The 22,371-nt window shown below is 40.0% G+C and overlaps 1 protein-coding gene across 1 annotated transcript in view; it reads right to left on the reverse strand.

Annotated features, from left to right (window-relative positions):
* LOC139756250 (uncharacterized) overlaps positions 1 to 22,371 on the reverse strand; it is a 162,912-nt gene that overhangs the window by 133,494 nt on the left and 7,047 nt on the right. The window contains exon 3 of the mRNA XM_071675438.1: positions 1,685 to 1,816. Coding sequence (XP_071531539.1) covers positions 1,685 to 1,816 — 132 coding nt within the window. The remainder of the gene's footprint in view (positions 1 to 1,684; positions 1,817 to 22,371) is intronic.

The following is a 22,371-nucleotide window of genomic DNA, read 5'->3' on the forward strand; positions in this document are numbered from 1 at the left end:
GTAAAGGAATGGTATTTGAAAGGAAACACAGTGAAAATATAGATTTTGCAAAGCCTTACTGAGTGAAAGAAGGTGTACTAAACTGAGATGTGACACAATTCATGTATTTGGGAGCTATCTAAGGTAAAAGAGAGAGGGGGGGTGGCAGTAAATGGTAAAAGAGTTGCTGAGTCCCTTAATATAATAATGAAGAGTACAACTGTATGGAGGTGAGGAAAGAATTAAGGGACAGCATAATCCTCCCAACCATGACCTCCAACAATGAGGAGGGAATTTTTGTTTAGATAATTCTCAGCAAGTAGATATTCTTTATGTTGATGTTAAAGGGGGACACACAAATATGATCAACACTGCAGACTGCAACTAGTTATTTTGACTTTTGCACCTGCTAGCTTAGAATTTGTGACAATGTATTCTGCTGTGTCATCACAGTATGTACAAATGTATGCATACTCTGAACTTTTTTTTTATGATATACAGTTACATCTCCATTGCTTCATAAGGCTTCATATCTAAAACAATGAACTGGTGGATAACTTCCCAAGTTATAAATTACAAACAACACAAAAGACTCCCTCCCAACAGATAATCAATATATACAGCAATCTAGTAACAGAAAACATAGTGGAATATGCACATTCTTTCTTTCAACAATGGACAAAGGGTTTACAAAGTATGAGAACAACCATGCGGTAAAGCAGGAAGTGAACTTACGATGAGTGAAGAGGAGTTGCAGAAGGTAGTGTGTTGTATGATGTGTGTAAGCATGGGTGACTGCACTTAATGCAAGTAAGGTAATGGAGTTTGAAAGAAAATAGTGAATGTAAAGATTTTGCAAAGCCCTACAGTGGAAGAGAACAGAGTGTGCTAAACCGTGTTACAGATATGAGAGGGAGAAAGCCTGGAAGAGGTGAGAGAATTTATGTATTTAGGAGCTATCTTGGGTAAGTCTGGTGATTTGGAAATGGAGATAAGGGAGACAGTAGTACATGGTAGAAGAGTCAATGGGCCCCTTAATAGAATAATGAAGAGTAGAAATGTAAGTTTGCAAATGAAGAAAGGATAAAGGGACATCATAGTCCTCCTAACCTTGACATATGCAACTGAAACATGGACATGGAATGAATCACAGAGGTCATGAATCCAGGCTGTGGAAATTAGCTACTTGAGAGGAGCATGTAGTATGACCAGATGGATAGAAGAAAGAAATGAGGGGATGTATGAACGACTCAGTATGGCAGGAAATGTAAAAGGAAATTAGTGGTAGTGGTAGAGTGGGTGAAACATAATACTTTGAGATGGTTTGGGCACGTAGAAAGAATGCAAAACAGAGTTTATAAGGATGGTGTAAGAGGAAGACCACCTGTGACATGGGGAAAAAGAGTGGAAGAGTACTGGAGGGAGACAAATGATGGAAGAATATGTGAAATGGTGGAAGCGAGGAAGGAGGGTTAGGACAGGGATAGGTGGAGATTTTTGTTATGGCCATCCCCTTCATGGGAGTTCCCAGAGGGTATGGGTATCAGAGATACAGATAGAAACACAAGACTTATGATATGGGATATCTTAATACCCTGAAAACTGGAGTTGTGGTCTAGGTTTAGCATATGTTATGTCTTGTGTATTATATGATCATCAGGTTACATATATTTTACATCATAAACCATATTAAATATGTTCCCACCTGAAGGCTCTTAGGATCATGCATAGCACAGCTGCGAGAGAGAGCATGACCAGCATGGCCATTACCCGTTTGGATAGCAATGAATGTATCAGCAAACTGCCGTGCCCTTAGGTTCAATTCACGAATTCGCTCCTGAAATGATAATTGGGTAATGATGACAATATTCTCTACTACAACTTCGAAATTTATATTCTTACCACACTTCTTAACTACAGTGTGCATCTAATACATATAAATGAAGGTAAATATGAAAGTAAAAGCAACAAGTTTCACCGATGAAAGGCCTAAACATAAATGAAGAACAATTTCAGATGATCTAAGCACTACCAGTGAATTTGCAAAACTATCTACCATTCTTATCAAAATGGCTTATATCAAACAGAATATGAATAATATGATAAAAAATCTTAAATGTGTGATAAATTCATAAAGCTCTCTTTGTTTAAGATAGAGTGGCATGTGTGTAAACTTCCCTAAACACACAACTCACATCCTATACATTCTAGCATCAAAGACCAAGGGAATCTTTAGTCATTTGTCAAAGCGGTTCTGTCAGTTGGCACAACTGCACTGTAAATAACCTAACTGCCTGTTTGCACTATTAAGAATTGGGTGGTGAGTTTATAAATATGGTAATCAGGATCCATCTAGTACCAGAGGTAATCCAGAAATATGAAACTGAGCCATGGGAGAAGAGGTATATTACTTACTGACAGAAGGGATGCATTAGTAATTCCAAGATTGTGCTGCAGTTCAGAGTTTATTAAAGACATCTGTGTTACTGCATGAAATATACAGCTAGAGAAAATAAGTTCTTGAAGATCATAAGGCTGACAATGTTTCTTATGATACTTAATCTTTCCAAATCAGTATTTCAATAGATGACTCATGTCTAAGCACTAACTAATCTACCTGTCTCTGTAAAATATGTCAAGAGGTGACTAGTAAGAAACGTGTCCCTTTCCAGAATCTACTTATAACTAAACATACCACACATGTGCATGCACAGGCACTCCCCCCCCCAATCCTTTGGTAAAGCCTTGTGATTACATTTCTGTACTGTACAAAGGGAGTGGGATTACATTCACAGGGCCCTACCTCTTACACATTCTCTACTAAAACTATTTATGTATGCTGTTTGCACTAACTATGTCCTCAGCCCTCTTAATCCATTCATCCCTAACTCTTTAAACTTTTTTTTTCTTTTTTTTTGCTTTGTCGCTGTCTCCCGCGTTTGCGAGGTAGCGCAAGGAAACAGACGAAAGAAATGGCCCAACCCCCCCCCCATACACATGTATATACATACGTCCACACACGCAAATATACATACCTACACAGCTTTCCATGGTTTACCTCAGACGCTTCACATGCCCCGATTCAATCCACTGACAGCACGTCAACCCCGGTATACCACATCGCTCCAATTCACTCTATTCCTTGCCCTCCTTTCACCCTCCTGCATGTTCAGGCCCCGATCACACAAAATCTTTTTCACTCCATCTTTCCACCTCCAATTTGGTCTCCCTCTTCTCCTCGTTCCCTCCACCTCCGACACATATATCCTCTTGGTCAATCTTTCCTCACTCATTCTCTCCATGTGCCCAAACCATTTCAAAACACCCTCTTCTGCTCTCTCAACCACGCTCTTTTTATTTCCACACATCTCTCTTACCCTTACATTACTTACTCAATCAAACGACCTCACACCACACATTTAAACTATAAATGTATATTTTTACATCTTTTTTAACAAGTTTCTTTCTTAATTTCATGTTATGTGCTCTGGTTGTTCTAGCCTTACATCTCTCACAGAACTGTTCATTGTCCACATCACTGATCAGTTTTAAGACTTAAGGAGTTGCAATCAGGTCACACCTCACTCTTCTCTCTTCCAAGATGAGCACATTCTAAGCCTTTACCTATTACTCAGCTCTCTTAACTCTGGTACTATCTTTGTTGCCTTATCCTGGAATTTCTCTATTAGCTCTCTGTGCTTCTTGAGATGCATAATCTAGTTTTGGTCTTATGTAGGATATGAACAGCTTGCTAAATACTGCCTTATGCTTTTACTTCAATAGAAGACAGTTTGTCTCCTTTACTATTCTCCTGATGTGGGACTCTAGCAGATGATGTCAAATTCTGAAGCATATTTCCTTTCTAGATAATAATCATACTGAGGTCTTCTTTCACTCTGTCCTATCCTCATTACTTTACATTTTCTCAGGTTGAATTTCATTGAACTGTCCCTTTGTAAGTACATGCAATCCTGCTTGTTTTCCTCTTCCCTCATAACCTTTGCATAATCTGCAAACATATTCAGGTAGAAGGCCATACTTTTAGGCAAGCCATTCACATATATCAAGAAGAGTAACCACAACAGAACCTTGTGGCACTCCACAAGTGACCCCCACCCATTTGGAGAAGATTGCTTTGACATGTGTTTTTTGTTACCTTCAGCTAACATAATCTTCTATCCATCGGATGTCTCCCCCACATTCCTACTCGGTATTCCAGCTTCTTAATCATCCTCTCATGCAGTATAATTTCAAGTGCTTTCTGGCAGTCATGAGACAAATAATCTACCCAGCCTTCCCTTCTGTTTAAGACAGAACTCACTCTCTCATAGAAGCGTAAGAAGTTTGTTCCACAAGACCTCCTTTCCTGTAATCATGTTGCCTCTCACTTCAGTAATTTTTGCTTTGCAGACACTCATCCATTTACTTTCTGATGAGCTTTCCACTATCTTGCAGACCAAATTCATCGAGGAGACTGGTTTGGAGTTCAGCAACTCTTTCCAATCTTTGTTATAAGCAGGTAAGACATTTGCATATTTCCACTCTTTTGGCACTTTGTCTCTCTCCACTGCCATTTTCAATAGTATTTTAAGAGGTCTATCTGGTACATCTATACACATCATCAGCACATACAATAAAATTTCATCAGGACAATAAAGCCTTGTATGGATCAAGACTTTTTAGTATTGTCTTAATGTCTTTTCTAGATATCTCAATGTTTTCTAAGATTCCTCCCCATTCCATATCACTAGTGTTGGGATTATAGTGTCTTCTACTGTGTAAACACTTTTGAATTTCTTATTCAGTTCCCTGCATATCCTTACATTGCCCTCAAATATTCGTCCCTCAAAATCCCTTAACCTGACTGGCTGCTCTTTAACTGACATTCTACTCCTAATACCTTTATGGAAAAGAGTTGCTTTTTTCACCTGCACTGTTTACAATATTCTTTTCAAAATTTCTCTGTTGCTCCTTCCTTATCCTGCTATACTTGTTCCTTGCTATCTTATACCTTGAGTGTTGCCTATATCTCCAACAGTGCACATCTGCTACCTTGCAATCTGATATCTCGGATTAAATCATTCTTCCCTCTTTCATAACCTTCCCTCTGTATTCCAGATTAAAGGTGCATGTTTCTGCTCCTACACTGTAAATTTCCCAGAACCTTTCGCTACAATACCCTGATATATGGTTGCTGAACTCCATCCCTTAATCTAAGTTACCATAGAAATTGTTAGGTTCTGTGTAATTCCCACAACTATATCTCCTCAAGTCCTGTCTCATCTCTGCTCTTTTAACTTCCTAATTTACCACATAAGCTAACGTGGGCATTACATGATTACTTTTTCCAAGTCGTGTATCATGTATGATATTTTCATTATCCAATCTTGTATGTGTGAAAATAAATTCTAGAAATGAGGGCAACGCAGTCCTCATCATTCTTGTTAATTCACTGACATGCGGGTAAAGGAAATTTTCCAGTACTTACTCTACCAACCCGTGTCTCCTTGATTCCCATCACAATGAAAATTAATTCCACAAGTTTGTATCATAACTGAAAGCCTCCATTGTCAATACTTTATCTTCTCCAAGAAGTGTATGTTGTACTATTTCGTGTACTATTTCTTTTGTTCCTTTGTTGTTCTCACTGTATAATTGTTCTGGAATGCTGAAATTCTTTGATGGATTATATCATCAACACCAAATATGCACTTTTTTCTAAATTTTCCCTTCCCATTATGTATTGTCAGAATAGGCCTTCTACTACTGCCTCCTGTAACTTATTAGGAGAAAAAAGTCAATCCTTCTACTCCTCTATACTCCTCTATCTTCTTCCCTTATTAGTGTCATGTACCCCTTTGAAGTGAAAAGATGGGATCTTATCTCTTTAGTAAACTTTTTTCCACAACTCCAATAATATCAGGTGCATTTTCCCTTATGCATTCTTTAGCATCCAGCTCTTATCCACATACTTCCAATGCATCAACATTTGTATACAATACTTTCAGTCTAACATTACCATCACATAATATTCCGTACCTCTCTATGCCAATAGTGGGGATGATCTGTCCTTTCACTCACTTGGTGTCTTCTGTATTTTGCCTTCTGACTGTATTCTTTGCTTTTCCCCCTTTCTTCCCTTGGTCTATCATGCTCTACTAAATTCCATCTTGATTTTTAGATTCTGAGACTGTCTTAGTATCTCCTGGATAGATGATTCAGAATTAAATGTAACCACAATTGGTCATCCCTTTATGTCTTGATTATCACCATCAATTCTTTCCTTTATCACAGAGATTGCATCTGGCATTTATATTGCTGCTAGTCACCCTTTGATGAGCTCTTCTTCTTTCTTTCCCCTTTCCTGTTTATTTGGTGTATGTTCTTCATCCTGTCCAAAAGTAATGAAGGATTTATGTCAGTCAAGCTTCTACTTAACTGATCATTCAAATCTAGGTGCCACCCACCTTGCAGCTAATGTCCATTAGTTTTGGTTCATCAAGCTCTGTGCCTCTGACTTTCTTCACAATCTCCCTTTTTACTGGTATGCACTGATTCTTTTGCTATGCACTGTTCGGAAATTCTCATCTACCGCACCACAAATTCTGCCAACTGTTCTGTTACTAACAGTTCTTATTATTCTATCTACAGCTTCGACTGATGCAACTGGCACCTCAGTTTCAGTGTCCCCTGGTTCCTGTTCCACAGCATCAGTTAACACACTCTGAGTCTGTTGCCCAGCCCCCAAAACTGCACCTCTCTGCCCACTATTTTCAATAATTTTTGTACTCAGCATTATAAACATTTCCTCTAGTTCAACAGCACCTGGGATTTCTAAAATAGACCTATCACTACTTTCCTGATCTTCAGCCATTCTATTTTCTTTCCTCCGGTTATATGCTTTATAAACTGCTTCAACTCATTCATGTTGAATTTCTGGTTATATGCTTTATAAACTGCTTTAACTCATTCATATTGAATTTCAATTCCCAAAATCCCTCTCTCATATCATGAGATATCTCTTAAGACCTTTAAATTCAATTTTCAGTTTCTCTACTTCCATCTCTAATTGTTTAATTTCTGATTCTGGCTTTTCATTATTTCAACCAATATCTCTAAACTAAAATTCTCTGGTGTTACATGCGTTATTCCTTCCTCTCGCATCCTTCTTGTGATCTTTTCACAATTGCTGGGTCCTGACATTTTCCCTTATCTAAATTCATTTCTGGCTAATATCAAACTGCAAAGAAGAAAAAAAATTGTGTAAAAAGCAGGTTCAACTTGACTGCCCTAAGTGGTTTGTTACCTACACTATATTGAACCAATTACCATATCTTCTATTATTGTCCTCTTATTATTTTAATTCAGGCAGTCTAAAGATCTCAAACTGCTCCAGATACTAATAAGAATACCCTATATACTCATGCATATTTCAAATTTCTAAGACCAAATTCACAAAAGAAAAAATTGGAGGTACTCTATACATGGGTAATAGTTTCGTTAGGTTGAAATCCATGCTTGATGGGAAGGGCTTGGGGCAACTTTTAGCTTCAGACATGAAAAATATTTACCAGTCACTGCCAGTAAACAATGGAAATGTAAAATATGTACCAATTAGTAATGAAAAGTTGTGCAGTGCCTTCAGCAGATGAAGCTCACCAACTTACAGTAGACTAACTTACCTTACAATATGCTTTCAGTGGTCTATGTTGAAGTTCTTAGCTCAGGCTAACTTATCATATCACATACAGTATCACAGTACCCACAGATCTACAAAAAATACTGATAATAAAAACCTTTTTGCTATTTCATACAATATAATAATCCACCTCAAACTCTTATTGTTTAAAACGATACATGAAGCAACCAGCTGTTGAGTGTTGGTACAGCTGCCAAAGCAGATCTCCTGCATCATCATAGCAAGTCCAAAGTACCCAAATGCATGGTTTTAAGTTACAGTATGGTAGCATAGGATAAAGTAAAACTGAAGTATTCATTTCTAAAAGTTTATTCATTGATACATAATTCTTTAATTAAATTTGAAACAAATTTTTGTTAAGTAAATTTGAAACAAAAGAAAACTATGATACCACATTTCTGAATATTTTCACTAAAGATCCAACAAAATCAATTTCCTTGTCATCATCTTCAGCACCAAACAGCCCCTCCTAGTCCTCTCCTTGAACAGCATTGACATTTGGACCAACACCATCATCAGCCATTGGATCATCGATATCTTCATCCTCAATCACTCTGTCATTAGCCTCATAATCCTACAAGTCATCTTCCATTTCATCACGAGCATTTGAAAATCCCACATTTCTTAAAAGATTTCACCACAATTTCTAGTCTGATTGTATCCCAGGCCTCTACAAGCCATTCACATAATGTAGCTTGTGATGGAGCTTTGATGTTGCCTCCCTTTGTATATGTCTTATTTCCTTCCATCATCCAGTTGTCCCACTTCACTCTCATCGCATATTGGAATGGTTTGTGTCTGGAAACATCCAATGGTTGGACAAGACTTGTTAATCCACCAGGAGTTACAAATATATCAGTGTTTTCCTTCCTAATCTCAGCAGTAACACTGTCAACAAGATGTGACTGAAAGATATCCCACACAAGATTTTTTTCTTTGTGCAGTCTCCCTGGTCAAAAGTTCCAGACTTTTTTCTGCCATATTTGTAAGTAATCTTCATCCATCCATCCTTTCTTGTGCACATGGATGATAATACCTTTTGAAAACTTTAGTTTTTTGTTTTATGTTTTTTAAATATTGCCATAGGCATCAGCTTCGTACCATCAGCCATACATGATAGCACAATTGTGAATCTTGATTTTTCTTGTTCAGTAGTTATAACTAAAACTGCTTTTTCACCAACTTTATTCACTGTTTGACTGATTGGTATATCAAAATTCATGGGTGCGTTGCCCATGTTTCCAATACACAAAAGTCTATATGCGTTCTTCTTCCAGTGTTTGATTATGAACCTATGAAATTCAATAACTTTGTCATCAAGTTCTTGTAGAAGATGCTGTGACATTTTCATTCTTTGTCTCAGTACAAAATAATTTCTTTTCAGATATCTTATGTACCAACCATGGCTCACCTTAAAATCTGTGATGTCTAGTTTCATTGCTAGTTTCATGGCAAAGATTTGAATTGATCCTCAGGAAACAACACATCCATTCTGTTGGTTTTCACAAACACTTCTACTTCAACTTCCAACTGTGGAAACTTGTTACACTTTCCCCTGTTAGCAAATTTGTTTTCTGGATATGCTCAAGTTGTGCAGAATGCTTTCTTCAGTTTTTAACATTTCTTACGGATACTGTAAATTCCCTTGCTGCTGCACATTTGTTAGTATGTTCTGCAAATTCAATCACTCAGAAGTTTAACTTTACTGTGAATTTGTTTCTTCTTGAATCCATGCTGAAGAGAATATGGGTCAAGCAAGTTTAGTCTAGTTTGGCTGGAGGGTCATGCAAATACCTGTACTGGTATTTGTTTGGTGTCTTATGTATGTTCAAAAAAAAAAATACTTGTAAATCAAAATTATGTAACATTGTATTATAAACAAGCTTGACAGATTTCTGGAAAATACGAAGAAAGACAATACAAGTTTAACCACAATGTCATTTATCTATTTATTCTATTATACTTAATTGCTGTTTCTTGCATCAGCAAGATAGCCCCAGGAAAGAGATGAAGGATGGCTCATCCACTCATATATACACATATATACATAAATGCCCATACATGCACATATACATACATATACATATCAACATATACATACACATACACAGACATATAAACACATGTACATATTCATACTTGCTCACACTAATCCATTCCTGTTGCCACCACACCTCACAGGAAACAGCATCAATACCCTCAGCTTCAGCAAGGTAGTGCTAAAAAAAAAAAAAGAAAAAAAAAAAAAAAATCATTCACACTCATTCTCTAGCTGTCATGTATAGTGCACCAAAACCACAGCTCCCTATCCACATCCAGGCCCCATAGACCTTTCCATGGTTTACCCCAGACGTTTCACATGTCCTGGTTCAGTCCAGTGACAGCACATTAACTTCGGTATACTACACCATTCCAATTCACTCTATTCCTTGCATGCCTCTCACCCTCCTGTATGTTTAGGCCCCAATTGCTCAAAATATTTTTCAACCCATCCTTCCACCTCCAATTTGGTCAACTCCTTCTCCTTGCTCCCTCCACCTCTGACACATATATCCTCTTTATCAATCTTTCCTTACTCATTCTCTTCATATGTCCAAACCATTTCAACATACCCTCTTCTGCTCTATCAAACACACTCTTTTTATTTCCACACATCTCTATTACCCTTTCATTACTTAATCAAACCACCTCACACCACATATTGTCCTCAAACATTTCATTTCCAACACATCCACCTCCTCCTTACAACCCTATCTGTAGCCCATGCCATACAACCATATAACATTGCTGGAACTACTATTCCTTCAAACATACCCAATTTTGCTCTCTGAGATAACATTCTCTCCTTCCACACATTTTTCATCGCTCCCAGAAGCTTTGCCCCTCCCCCATCCTCTGACTCACATCCGCTTCCATGGTTCCAATCACTGATAACTCCACTCTCAGATATCTAAAACACCTCACTTCTTCTAATTTTTCTCCATTCAAACTGACATTCCAATTAACCTGTCCCACCCTACTGAACCTAATACCCTTGCTCTTATTCACATTTACTCTCAACTTTCTCCTTTCACATATTTTCCAAACTCAGACACCAACTACTGCAATGGCAGGGTATGGTAAGGCAATATCAAAGGCTGCTTAGAAAGGGACGATGCAAAGGCAAAGCCTCTGTGACCAGGGCTCTGCCATATCTGTTAAATGGTGTATTTTTTTAATAATTTTCAGTTAAAAACTGTTACATCACTAGTATATTTTACCGTGACTACGCCTGAATGAACATATTCTCAGGAGTAAATGGTAGTTTTGCTGAAAATGTGAGGTATTTCAATGTAAAATAGGTTAAAATACACGATGAAAAAAGACTTTACCTAACCCACCAATGTTCAAGAAATGTTACTTATATTCTAATTAGTTTTTGGTAAAAATACTGTTATATCACAATGATAGTCTATTCATACTCTGCTTGATATAATACATTCACTGAAATGTAATATTTTTGCTGAAATGATGTACGTATTACAGTGAAGAGTGGGATAAAATCATGAAATCAATCGACTTTCACTTTCTTTAACTGTTCAAAAAATGTTATATGGTTGCAAGGCGTGGGCTATAGATAGGGTTATATGGAGGTGCGTGGATATGTTGGAAATGAAATGTTTGAGAACAATATGTGGTGTGAGGTAGTTTGATTAAGTAAGTAATGAAAGGGTAAGAGAGATGTGCAGAAATAAAATGAGTGGTTGATAGAGCAGGAGAGGGTTTGTTGAATTGGTTTGGACATATGGAGAGAATGAGTGAGGAAAGATTGACAAAGAGGATATATGTGTCAGAGGTGGAGGGAACAAGAAATGGGAGACCAAACTGGAGATAGAAGGATGGAGTGAAAAAGATTCTGAGTGATCAGGGCTTGAACATACAGGAGTGGGATAAAATCATGAAATCAATCGACTTTCACTTTCTTTAACAGCTCAAAAAAATGTTATATGGTTGCGAGGTATGGGCTATAGATAGGGTTGCATGAAGGAGGGTGGATATGTTGGAAATGAAATGTTTGAGAACAATATGTGGTGTGAGGTGGTTTAATCAAGTAAATAATGAAAGGGTAAGAGAGATGTATGGAAATAAAATGTGTGTGGTTGATAGAGCATATGGAGAGAATGAGTGAGGAAAGACTGACAAAGAGGATACATGTGTCAGAGGTGGAAGGAACAAAGAGAAGTGGGAGACCAAACTGGAGATGGAAGGATGTAGTGAAAAAGATTTTGAGCGATCAGGGCCTGAACATACAGGAGGGTGAGAGGCGTGCAAGGAACAATAGTGAGTTGGAATGATGTGGTATACCGTGGTCAACGTGCTATCAATGGAGTGAACCAGGGCATGTGAAGCATCTGGGGCAAACGATGGAAAGCTCTGTGGGGCCTGGATGTGATTAGGGAGCTTTAGTTTTGGTGCACTACCTTGCTGAAGAGGGGGGGGGGGGGGTAATGATGCTGTTTCCTGTGGGGCAGGGTAGCAACAGGAATATATATGTTTCCTAGCTCAGTGACGTGGGAAACAGCAATTCAGTATGACACAATAATAATAAATAACTACTGTCCTGCCATTTGGTTGTGATGCATGTGGAATGAGAAAGATATGAGGTGGGGAGATAAGAAAGGGTAGTGAGTGGTGGGATGAAGTAAAGTTGTTAGCGAAAGAGAAAAGAGAGGCGTTTGAATGATACTTGCAAGGAAGGAGTGCAAATGACTGGGAGACGTATAAGAGAAAGCAGCAGGAGGTTAAAAGGAGAGTGCAAGAGTTGAAAAAGAGGGCAAATGAGATTTGGGATGAAAGAGTATCACTAAACTTCAGGGAGAATAAAAAGATGTTTTGAAAAGAGGTAAATAACATGCATAAGACAAAAGAACAAATGGGAACATTGATGGGGGGGGAGGATAATAAGTAGTGATGAATTGAGTATTTTGAAGGTTTGTTGAATGTGTCTGATGATAGAGAAGCAGATGTAGGATGTTTTGGTCAGGGTGGTGTGTAAAGTGAGAGAGTCAGGGAGAGTGGTTTGGTAAAGAGAGAAGAGGTGGTGAAAGCCTTATGAAAGATGAAATCTGTCAAGGTGGCAGGTTTGGATGGTATTGCAATGGAAATTATTAAGAAAGGGGGTGACTGTGTTGTTGAGTGGTTGGTAAGGATATTCAATGTATGTATGAATCATGGTGAAGTGCCTGAGGATTACCGAAATACATGTATAATACCATTGTGCAAAGGCAAAGGGGATAAAGGTGAGTGTTCAAACTACACAGGCACAAGTTTGATGGGTATTTCTGGAAAACTATATGGGAGGGTAATGATTGAGAGGGTGAAGGCATGTACAGAGCATCAGATTGGGGAAGAGCAGTGTGGTTTCAGAATTGGTAGAGGATGTGTGGATCAGGTGTTTACTTTGAAGAAAATGTGTGAGAAATACTTAGGGAAATAAATGGATTTGTATGTGGTATTTATGGATCTGGAGAAGGCATATGACAGGGTGGATAAAGATGCAGTGTGGAAGGTCTTAAGAGTACATGGTGTGGGAGGTAAGCTGACAGAAGCAGTGAGAAGTTTTTATGAAGGGTGTAAGGCACGTGTACAAGTAGGCAGAGAGGAGAGTGATTGGTTCCTAGTGAAGGTTGATCTGCAGTCGGGGTGTGTAATGTCCCCATGGTTGATTAATTTGTTTATGGACAGGGTGGTTAGGGAGGTAAGTGCAGGAGTTTTGGAGACAGGGGCAAGTATGCAGTCTGTTGGGGTGACAGGGCCTGGGAAGTAAGTCAGTTGTTGTTCCTTTATGATACAGCACTGGTGGCTGATTTGTGTGAGAAACTACAGAAGTTAGTGACTGAGTTTGGAAAAGTGTGTGAAAGGAGAAAGTTGAGAGTGAATGTGAATAAGTGCAAGGTCATTAGGTTCGGCAGAGTTGAGGGACAAGTTAGTTGGGATGTGACTTTGATTGGAGAAAAATTGGAGGAAGTGAAGTGTTTCATATAGCAGGGAGTGGGTTTAGCAGCAGATGGAACCACTGAAGTGGAAGTGAGTCATAGGGTGGGGGAGGAGGCAAAAGTTCTGGGAGCGATGAAGAGTGTGTGGAGAGAATGTTATTTCAGAAAGCAAAAATGATTTTGTTCGAAGGAATAGTAGTTCCACAATATCATATGGCGGCCGGCTTGGGCTACAGATAGGGTTGTACAGAGAAGGATGGATGTGTTGAAAATGAAATGTATGAGGACAATATGTGGTGTGAGGTGGTTTGATCTGGTGAGTGATGAAAGGGTAAGAGAGATGTGTGGTAATAAAATGTGTGGTTGAGAGAGCAGTACAGGGTGTGTTGAAATGGCTTGGACATATGGAGAGAATGTGTGAGGAAAGGCTGAGAAAGAGGATATATGTGTCAGAGGTGGAGGGAACAAGGAGAAGCAGAAGACCAAACTGCAGGTGGAAGGATGTTGTGCAAAAGATTTTGTGCGATCAGGACCTGAACAAGCAGGAGGGTGAGAGGCGTGCAAGGAATAGAGTGAACTGGAACACTGTGGTATACCGGGGTCAATGTGCTGTCGATGGACTGAAATAGGACATGTGAAATGTCTAGGAAAAACCATGGAAAGGTCGGTGAGGCCTGGATGTGGATAGGGAGTTGTGCTTCTGGTGCATTACACATGACAGCTAGAGACTGAGTGTGAATGAATGTGGCCTTTTTTGTCTGTTTACCTGGTGCTACCTAGCTGACGCATGGGGTGGCAATACTGTTTCCTGTGGGGCGGGGTTGAATCAGGAGTGGATGAAGGCAAGTGTGTATGAACATGTACATGTGTATTTATGTATATGACTGTGTATGCAAATGTATATGTATGAATATTTGTATATGTTGATATGTACATGTATATGTACGTGTATGGGCATGTATGTATATATGTGTGTATGAGTGGATGGGTCTTTCTTTGTCTGTTTCCTGGTGCTACCTCATCAACAACGGGAAATGGCGATCAAGTGTGAAAAAATATGAATAATTTTTTTCATATTATTTGACATTTCTTGCATTAGCAAGGTAGCATTAAGAACAGAGGACTGAGCCTATAAGGCAATATCCTCACTTGGCGCCCTCCTCTGTTCCTTCTTTAGGAAAACTAAAAACGAGAGAGGAGGATTTCCAGTCCCCCTCTCCCTTCCCTTTTAGTTGCCTTCTAAAGGAATACGTGGGAAGTATTCTTTCTCCCCTATCCCCAGGATAATAAAATCATCTATGTCTATTCATCTATTACAGCACCATGAAAACAGACAAAAAAGGCCACATTTGTTTAAACTCAATCTCTAGCTGTCATGTGTAAATGCACCTAAACCACAACTCCCTATCCACATCCTGGCCCCACAGACCTTTCCATGGTTTACCTCAGATGTTACTCATGCCCTGGTTCGGCATACTGTAAGCACATAGACCCCAGAACACTAAATCATTCCAATTCACTCTATATCTTGCACGCCTCTCACCCTGGGGATAAGGGGAGAGAGAATACTTCCCACGAATTCCCCATGTGTTGCAGAAGGCGACTAAAGGGGGCAGGAGCGGGAGGCTGGAAATCCTCCCCGTCTCGTATTTGAATTTCTAAAAGAGGAAAATATGTATCATTATCATCATCTATTTATTCATTTGTATTTTGTATCTACCATACTTAATCACCATTTCCACATCAGTGAGGAAGCAACAGGAAACAGATGAAGAACAGCCCATCCACTCATATACACACATTTATATTTTTTTTTTTTTTTTTTTATACTTTGTCGCTGTCTCCCGCGTTTGCGAGGTAGCGCAAGGAAACAGACGAAAGAAATGGCCCAACCCCCCCCCATACACATGTACATACACACGTCCACACACGCAAATATACATACCTACACAGCTTTCCATGGTTTACCCCAGACACTTCACATGCCTTGATTCAATCCACTGACAGCACGTCAACCCCGGTATACCACATCGCTCCAATTCACTCTATTCCTTGCCCTCCTTTCACCCTCCTGCATGTTCAGGCCCCGATCACACAAAATCTTTTTCACTCCATTTTTCCACCTCCAATTTGGTCTCCCTCTTCTCCTCGCTCCCTCCACCTCCGACACATATATCCTCTTGGTCAATCTTTCCTCACTCATCCTCTCCATGTGCCCAAACCACTTTAAAACACCCTCTTCTGCTCTCTCAACCACGCTCTTTTTATTTCCACACATCTCTCTTACCCTTACGTTACTCACTCGATCAAACCACCTCACACCACACATTGTCCTCAAACATCTCATTTCCAGCACATCCATCCTCCTGCGCACAACTCTATCCATAGCCCACGCCTCGCAACCATACAACATTGTTGGAACCACTATTCCTTCAAACATACCCATTTTTGCTTTCTGAGATAATGTTCTCGACTTCCACACATTCTTCAAGGCCCCCAGAATTTTCGCCCCCTCCCCCACCCTATGATCCACTTCCGCTTCCATGGTTCCATCCGCTGCCAGATCCACTCCCAGATATCTAAAACACTTCACTTCCTCCAGTTTTTCTCCATTCAAACTCACCTCCCAATTGACTTGACCCTCAACCCTACTGTACCAAATAACCTTGCTCTTATTCACATTTACTCTTAACTTTCTTCTTCCACACACTTTACCAAACTCAGTCACCAGCTTCTGCAGTTTCTCACATGAATCAGCCACCAGCGCTGTATCATCAGCGAACAACAACTGACTCACTTCCCAAGCTCTCTCATCCCCAACAGACTTCATACTTGCCCCTCTTTCCAAAACTCTTGCATTTACCTCCCTAACAACCCCATCCATAAACAAATTAAACAACCATGGAGACATCACACACCCCTGCCGCAAACCTACATTCACTGAGAACCAATCACTTTCCTCTCTTCCTACACGTACACATGCCTTACATCCTCGATAAAAACTTTTCACTGCTTCTAACAACTTTCCTCCCACACCATATATTCTTAATACCTTCCACAGAGCATCTCTATCAACTCTATCATATGCCTTCTCCAGATCCATAAATATATATATATATATATATATATATATATATATATATATATATATATATATATATATATATTCATACGATTCGCCATTTCCCGCATTTGCAAGGTAGCGTTAAGAACAGAGGACTGGGCCTTAGAGGGAAAATCCTCACCTGGCCCCCTTCTCTGTTCCTTCTTTTGGAAAATTAAAAAAAAAAGAGAGATATATTAGGTACAGTAGGGTTGAGGGTCAAGTCAATTGGGAGGTGAGTTTGAATGGAGAAAAACTGGAGGAAGTGAAATGTTTTAGATATCTGGGAGTGGATCTGGCAGCGGATGGAACCATGGAAGCGGAAGTGGATCATAGGGTGGGGGAGGGGGCGAAAATTCTGGGAGCCTTGAAGAATGTGTGGAAGTCGAGAATATTATCTCGGAAAGCAAAAATTAGTATGTTTGAAGGAATAGTGGTTCCAACAATGTTGTATGGTTGCGAGGCGTGGGCTATGGATAGAGTTGTGCGCAGGAGGATGGATGTGCTAGAAATGAGATGTTTGAGGACAATGTGTGGTGTGAGGTGGTTTGATCGAGTGAGTAACCTAAGGGTAAGAGAGATGTGTGGAAATAAAAAGAGCGTGGTTGAGAGAGCAGAAGAGGGTGTTTTGAAGTGGTTTGGGCACATGGAGAGGATGAGTGAGGAAATATTGACCAAGAGGATATATGTGTCGGAGGTGGAGGGAGCAAGGAAAAGAGGGAGACCAAATTGGAGGTGGAAAGATGGAGTGAAAAAGATTTTGTGTGATCGGGGCCTGAACATGCACGAGGGTGAAAGGAGGGCAAGGAATAGAGTGAATTGGAGCGATGTGGTATACCGGGGTTGATGTGCTGTCAGTGGATTGAATCAAGGCATGTGAAGCGTCTGGGGTAAACCATGGAAAGCTGTGTAGGTATGTGTATTTGCGTGTGTGGACGTGTGTATATGCATGTGTATGGGGGGGTTGGGCCATTTCTTTCGTCTGTTTCCTTGCGCTACCTCGCAAATGCGGGAGACAGCGACAAAGTATAAAAAAAAAAAAAAAAATATATATATATATATATATATATATATATATATTTTTTTTTTATTATACTTTGTCGCTGTCTCCCGCGTTTGCGAGGTAGCGCAAGGAAACAGACGAAAGAAATGGCCCAACCCCCCCCATACACATGTATATACATACGTCCACACACGCAAATATACATACCTACACAGCTTTCCATGGTTTACCCCAGACGCTTCACATGCCTTGATTCAATCCACTGACAGCACGTCAACCCCGGTATACCACCTCGCTCCAATTCACTCTATTCCTTGCCCTCCTTTCACCCTCCTGCATGTTCAGGCCCCGATCACACAAAATCTTTTTCACTCCATCTTTCCACCTCCAATTTGGTCTCCCTCTTCTCCTTGTTCCCTCCACCTCCGACACATATATCCTCTTGGTCAATCTTTCCTCACTCATCCTCTCCATGTGCCCAAACCACTTTAAAACACCCTCTTCTGCTCTCTCAACCACGCTCTTTTTATTTCCACACATCTCTCTTACCCTTAGGTTACTCACTCGATCAAACCACCTCACACCACACATTGTCCTCAAACATCTCATTTCTAGCACATCCATCCTCCTGCGCACAACTCTATCCATAGCCCACGCCTCGCAACCATACAACATTGTTGGAACCACTATTCCTTCAAACATACTAATTTTTGCTTTCCGAGATAATGTTCTCGACTTCCACACATTCTTCAAGGCTCCCAGAATTTTCGCCCCCTCCCCCACCCTATGATCCACTTCCGCTTCCATGGTTCCATCCGCTGCCAGATCCACTCCCAGATATCTAAAACACTTCACTTCCTCCAGTTTTTCTCCATTCAAACTCACCTCCCAATTGACTTGACCCTCACCCTACTGTACCTAATAACCTTGCTCTTATTCACATTTACTCTTAACTTTCTTCTTCCACACACTTTACCAAACTCAGTCACCAGCTTCTGCAGTTTCTCACATGAATCAGCCACCAGCGCTGTATCATCAGCGAACAACAACTGACTCACTTCCCAAGCTCTCTCATCCCCAACAGACTTCATACTTGCCCCTCTTTCCAAAACTCTTGCATTTACCTCCCTAACAACCCCATCCATAAACAAATTAAACAACCATGGAGACATCACACACCCCTGCCGCAAACCTACATTCACTGAGAACCAATCACTTTCCTCTCTTCCTACACGTACACATGCCTTACATCCTCGATAAAAACTTTTCACTGCTTCTAACAACTTTCCTCCCACGCCATATATTCTTAATACCTTCCACAGAGCATCTCTATCAACTCTATCATATGCCTTCTCCAGATCCATAAATGCTACATACAAATCCATTTGCTTTTCTAAGTATTTCTCACATACATTCTTCAAAGCAAACACCTGATCCACACATCCTCTACCACTTCTGAAACCACACTGCTCTTCCCCAATCTGATGCTCTGTACATGCCTTCACCCTCTCAATCAATACCCTCCCATATAATTTACCAGGAATACTCAACAAACTTATACCTCTGTATATATATATATATATATATATATATATATATATATATATATATATATATATATATAAATGTGAATAAGAGCAAGGTTATTAGGTACAGTAGGGTTGAGGGTCAAGTCAATTGGGAGGTGAGTTTGAATGGAGAAAAACTGGAGGAAGTGAAGTGTTTTAGATATCTGGGAGTGGATCTGGCAGCGGATGGAAACATGGAAGCGGAAGTGGATCATAGGGTGGGGGAGGGGGCGAAAATTCTGGGAGCCTTGAAGAATGTGTGGAAGTCAAGAACATTATCTTGGAAAGCAAAAATGGGTATGTTTGAAGGAATAGTGGTTCCAACAATGTTGTATGGTTGCGAGGCATGGGCTATGGATGGAGTTGTGCGCAGGAGGATGGATGTGCTGGAAATGAGATGTTTGAGGACAATGTGTGGTGTGAGATGGTTTGATCGAGTGAGTAACGTAAGGGTAAGAGAGATGTGTGGAAATAAAAAGAGCGTGGTTGAGAGAGCAGAAGAGGTTGTTTTGAAGTGGTTTGGGCACATGGAGAGGATGAGTGAGGAAAGATTGACCAAGAGGATATATGTGTCGGAGGTGGAGGGAACAAGGAGAAGAGGGAGACCAAATTGGAGGTGGAAAGATGGAGTGAAAAAGATTTTGTGTGATCGGGGCCTGAACATGCAGGTGGGTGTAAGGAGGGCAAGGAATAGAGTGAATTGGAGCGATGTGGTATACCGGGGTTGACGTGCTGTCAGTGGATTGAATCAAGGCATGTGAAGCGTCTGTGGTAAGCCATGGAAAGCTGTGTAGGTATGTATATTTGCGTGTGTGGACGTATGTATATACATGTGTATGGGGGGGGGGCCATTTCTTTCGTCTGTTTCCTTGCACTACCTCGCAAACGCGGGAGACAGCGACAAAGTATAAAAAAAAAAAATATATATATATATATATATATATATATATATATATATATATATATATATATATATATATATATATATATATATTTCCCAGGGGATAGGGGAGAAAGAATACTTCCCACGTATTCCCTGCGTGTCGTAGAAGGCGACTAAAAGGGAGGGGAGCGGGAGGCTGGAAATCCTCCCCTCTCGTTTTTTTTTTTTTTTTTTTTTCCAAAAGAAGGAACAGAGAAGAGGTCCAGGTGAGGATATTCCCTCAAAGGCCCAGTCCTCTGTTCTTAACGCTACCTCGCTATCGCGGGAAATAGCGAATAGTATGAAAAAAAAAAAAAAATATATATAGATAAATGCCCATACATGCACATATACATATCAACATATATACATATACATACACATATATATACAGACATGTACATATTCATACATGCTTGCCTTCATCCATTCCTGGCACTATCCCGCCCTACAAGAAACAGCATTGCTACCCCTTGCTTCAGCGAGGTAGCACCAGGAAATCAGACAAAAAAAAGGCCACATTTGTTCATGCTCAGTCTCTTGCTATCATGTGTAATATGCTGAAACCACAGCTCCCTATCCACACCCAAGTCCCAAACACTTTTCCATGGTTTACCCCATTTGTTTCAAATGCCCTGGTTCTGTCCATTGACAACACATTGAACCCGGTATACCACATTGCTCCAATTCATTCTGTTCCTTGCTCACCTCTCACCCTCACCTTTCAGGTCCCAATCACTCAAAATCTTTTTCACTCCATCCTTCCACCTCCAATTTGGTCTCCCACTCCTTGTTCCCTCCACCTCTGACACAAATATTCTAGGTGTCCGAGGAAAATCATGTGGGGCCTGGCTGTGGATAGGGAGCTTTGGTTTTGGTGTCTTGCACATAACAGCTAGAGAATGGATGTGAGTGGATGTGGCCTTTCTTTGTCTGTTCCTGGCACTACCTAGGTAACACAGGAAACCTCTACCATGTATCAAAAAAAAAAATTAATGGTATGTTTAATACCCCTTTTCTGATGACTTTGGATACTATAAATGTCTTATCTATGGTTTGGCCATTATTTGAGATTTTTCTTTTCATACATTTTTGCTATTTCCCTCATAAAGGATGTAGATTTAGGTACCTATGACTGAGCCCTAGAGGAAATATTCCTCATTTAGTTCCTTCCTCTGTTCCTTCTTTTGGAAAGTAATACAGGAGAGGATTACCATCCCCCTGCTACCACCCCTCCAGTGTCCACTAAAAACCTTGTCTGTCCCCCATATATTTTCAAAGGCGATACAGAGCTTAGGTTTATCTTAAGTACAAGTGTATAATGCTCTGAGATTGAAATCATCATATAGCTGGTTGCTGAGACTAGTGTTTCTAACAGTGTGAGCGCTAGTAACCAACCTCAGTGTACCTCAGGCTATCTTGAGGGAACAATGTTCTTTCTTTACTCTTCTATGCTGTAACTTCACTTTGGGAATTTTGCTGTATTTCTTCTACCTACACTTCAAAATGGTTGGTTCTTACATTTCTATGGAGGAGTAAACCTGAATTTTCACCTGAAATAAAGAAAATTTGGGTACACATGAGAGTTCTAGGTGCACTGAGTGTTCAGAATGCATGATCAAGCAGCTGCTTCCTGCAATACTTCACCAGTGCCTTGCCTCATTAAGAAGATCAAGACCCTATGGAACCAAAACATGGAAGCAGAATACTTCAGGAACCTTGCTAATGCCATGCCCAGACATCTGCAGATAGTAATCAAGGCTAAAGGAGAGATGACAAAGTAACAACACATGAGAGTGACACTGCCTTTGAAAACATATGGGGAATAGGACAAGTTTTATGCAGACCTATAGTTGCCTTTTACAACACACAGGAGATACATCGACAGTATTCTTTCTCCCCATCCCTTGTGATCCAGTGATTTTCCTATGTTGTGTTCATGAAAAATACATTAACTAATGTAGAATGGAAAAAAAAAAAATTTAGTAGAGTATAACCTCCTCAAACTCCTACGAGTGGAAAATGCTCATGTGAGACTTGTGCTAGTAGGAAAAACAAGAAGAACAGGAACAGCTTGGAGGCAAAGTTACACATTTTGAAGGGTTTTGATGCTGGTAAATCT

This window comes from Panulirus ornatus, chromosome 21, assembly GCF_036320965.1.
Source record: "Panulirus ornatus isolate Po-2019 chromosome 21, ASM3632096v1, whole genome shotgun sequence".
Lineage (NCBI taxonomy): Eukaryota > Metazoa > Arthropoda > Malacostraca > Decapoda > Palinuridae > Panulirus > Panulirus ornatus.